Here is a 3,048-nt window from a genome sequence, read left to right on the forward strand (position 1 = left end):
ACGCGATGGTTAAATCGAATTGTTGAACTGGTCCAGACAAATGGCAAGCAATGGTACAGGTGTCGATCCCTCTCTCCAGGGAAAGAACAAATAATAGGGCACCAAATTAAACTGGTGCATCAGCGATACCAATTCGTTAAATGAAAACCAAGTAGAAAGAGGAAAGGAAAAAAAACAAACATCGCTTGTCAAGATGAAGTAGCGCGACGAAGCAGGAGAAGAAGAAAATGCGGTTCCATGTCAAGATGAAGTCGCTTGACGGATCAAAAATCTTGTTGTACCACTGCTCATCGCTTGCGACAAAAGCCCTGTGTTTCTTCGATGTCCTCACGCCTAGCTTGCTAGCAGCGAGCCCCGCCTGCTTCTGGTGAAGCGGCATGGCTGGCCTCGCTGGCGACGGGCCCGGGGCATCAGCTGACCCCCGAAAAATCCTGGAGACTAATCTGGTGCTGCTGCTCCACCACGCAGCGAACAAATCGCAGTCCATCGACGACTTGGAACTTGATTGCTGGCAGCGTAGAAACGGAAGACCAGGGCGGAACTAACCCTCGGAGTAATCCATCGGAGCGAGCTTCCTTACCAGCAAGTGGAGAAATGCAGCCGAGACCGTGCGGATCTGTGCTTTCGGGAGGGGGACGAAGTCCGCCGCGACGACGGTGGAGGACGAGCAAGGGACCAGCTGGCCGCGACGTGCTCCGGCGGAAGGAGCCTGGCAGCTACGCCAGCGGCACGCACCAGGGAAGAACGGCTTCGCTTGACGGCGCTCGTGGCGGGCGCCTGGGGCCGGCGAGGCGAATCTGGGATCAGGAGGAGGCTGGGGCCTGGGGCGAGGAGGACAGCGAAGCGAGTCGGCGGAGCTGAGGAGAGCCGGCGGCGAGGAGTTCGAGGAAGCGGCGGATCCGGGTGTAGAGGTTTTCTCAAATTGACAATTTGAGAAAACCGGCGGCGAGGAGTTTGAGAAAACCTATAGGCGAGCTCCATGGCGACCAGAGGGGCGCAGGGAGAGGAGGCCGAGGAAGATCCGATTCGCCGTCAAGCCGCCATACGGACCGAGCAGGGAGGGGGAGACTGGGGAGCTTGACGGGGAAGCGGCGGATCTAGGTCTCGGACGCGCGGGGGAGGAGGCGCCGATGAGGGGGGCGGGATCCAGATCTGGGCGGACGAGGTCACGGGGGTGGGAGGGCTGCGGATGGGGCGGTTGTGCAAGGCGCGTGATTGACGGAAGCGGGACAAGGTGTCGCGGGCAGAGGCAGAACCGTGCGCCGAGGGGACGTGTGGACGCCTACACTACTTACATAATAGTAGTAGAGATTAAGGACAACACTAGAATAGTTATGTCTCAACCCTTAACCCTGAACTAAACAACATTATTTGAGAGATCGTCTCGTCTCATTCCGTTCTGTCATTACAACCAAACGCACCATAATAACAGTCTAACATCGCCGAACACCTATGGCTAGGTCGAGGATTTGAACTCATCTCATCTCTAGGATTCATCTATTATAATTATTTTTATAATTAAACTGTATTAAATACTCGTAATTGCCATTCAAACGGAAACATTAGATGTGCCACATACTAAACTTTATTCATGAAAACCAAACACCCCTAGTATATTTGCTGATGTGTAGAACAAGTGCTGTGAGCTGAGCTTTACGAGATAATTATTTCAAAGTTTATTATTATGTTTGTTTTGACTTTTGAATAACTCATTTTTATGTGTATTTGACTCTGACTTTTGACCCATACACCTTTTATATGCATACACCCATGTGTTTCTAACTTACAAGTGTATGCATACCAATAAATATTATAACAAATAATGCGACCATGTAACACTCGTACACTTTCGGACCGGCTGTACTTACTTCTGGCAGCTCTCTAAGATTATATATTGTCTCACAGACTAAAATCAGTCTTTTGTGCGCACTTTATTCTCACTCATAAGCACCTGAGAAAAAACTTTTCGGTCGATCATCCATCCAAAAATTGTTTTAAGCCAAGCACGCTTAACTTGGAGGTTCTTTCGAGATAGGCTTCTGGAAAAAAGATGCACCTTGTTAATATAAGTAAACTGTTAATTTTATTAAGTCTTGGCCCGGGATATCACCATCCACCGGGACGATATCACAATCCACCCCTTAGAAGAACGACATCCTCGTCGGTCAACCTAAATCCAAGAACCTTTCCTCTTAGCCACGTCTGTGTGTCTAGTGTCGTCATATGCCATGTCATGTGACCACTATGGGCCCACATGCGTCATATACCCGACCCCCTAACCCACACACACCCGTGAAACCGCGAGGATCGGTTCTGATACCACTTGTAACACCCCGTCCACTCCCGGACCGGCGGTACTTAATCCTGGCAGCTCTCTAGTATCATATATTGTCCATACAGACCAACACAGGTCTTTTGTGCGTACTTTGTCCTCACTCATGCGCACCCGAAAAATTTCTCCGGTCGGTCACCTATCCTAAATTGCTTTAAGCCAAGCACGCTTAACTTGAAGATTTTTCGAGTTAGGCTTCCAAAAAAGAAGATGCACCTTATCGGTATAGATACACTGTTAATTTTGTTAAGTCTTGGACTATGATATCACCATCCACCGGGGCCAGGATATCATAGTCCGTTACATAAATCTTCAGCCCACAAGCTGACCGTGTGTGTTGTAATAAGTTGTACGCCAACTTTGAAATTTACATTGCAAATTCAATTACTTTGTAGGCATTTTCTCACATGATCAACGAACTAAAAACATGTAGTCCAATTGTGAGCACTGAACGAACCATTTGTATCCAGCCTTAGGTGACAACGGTTAGCTGGGAGCATGATAGCATCAAGAACCCAACAACCACGAAAGTAAGGGTGGCACAAGCTCTCATGATCACCGAACCTTCTGCGCGGAGAACAAAAAAAAAAAGGGGTTCCTTTTTCCCGGCTTCTCACTAATGCCTGGCCTTGTGTGTGTACAAACAGAGAGGGACATCTCGAAGAGGCACGCATCATTTTGGCGGTCCATGATCTTCAGCGAAAGCCGCCGAGCCA

The 3,048-nt window shown here is 49.1% G+C and overlaps 1 protein-coding gene across 1 annotated transcript; it reads right to left on the reverse strand.

Moving 5' to 3' along the window:
• Nucleotides 1-1,159, reverse strand: LOC100274423 (uncharacterized). Its single transcript, NM_001148782.1, has one exon. It carries the CDS (start codon nt 979-981, stop codon nt 577-579), a length of 405 nt encoding a protein of 134 aa, NP_001142254.1. The 5' UTR covers nt 982-1,159; the 3' UTR covers nt 1-576.
• Between the last annotated feature and the right edge of the window lie 1,889 nt (nt 1,160-3,048).

This window comes from Zea mays, chromosome 10 (assembly GCF_902167145.1).
Source record: "Zea mays cultivar B73 chromosome 10, Zm-B73-REFERENCE-NAM-5.0, whole genome shotgun sequence".
Classification (NCBI taxonomy): domain Eukaryota; kingdom Viridiplantae; phylum Streptophyta; class Magnoliopsida; order Poales; family Poaceae; genus Zea; species Zea mays.

Bases quoted from the DNA above. Each gene is read 5' to 3' on its own strand.
- LOC100274423 (NM_001148782.1), bottom strand. From the start codon at position 981: ATGGAGCTCGCCTATAGGTTTTCTCAAACTCCTCGCCGCCGGTTTTCT.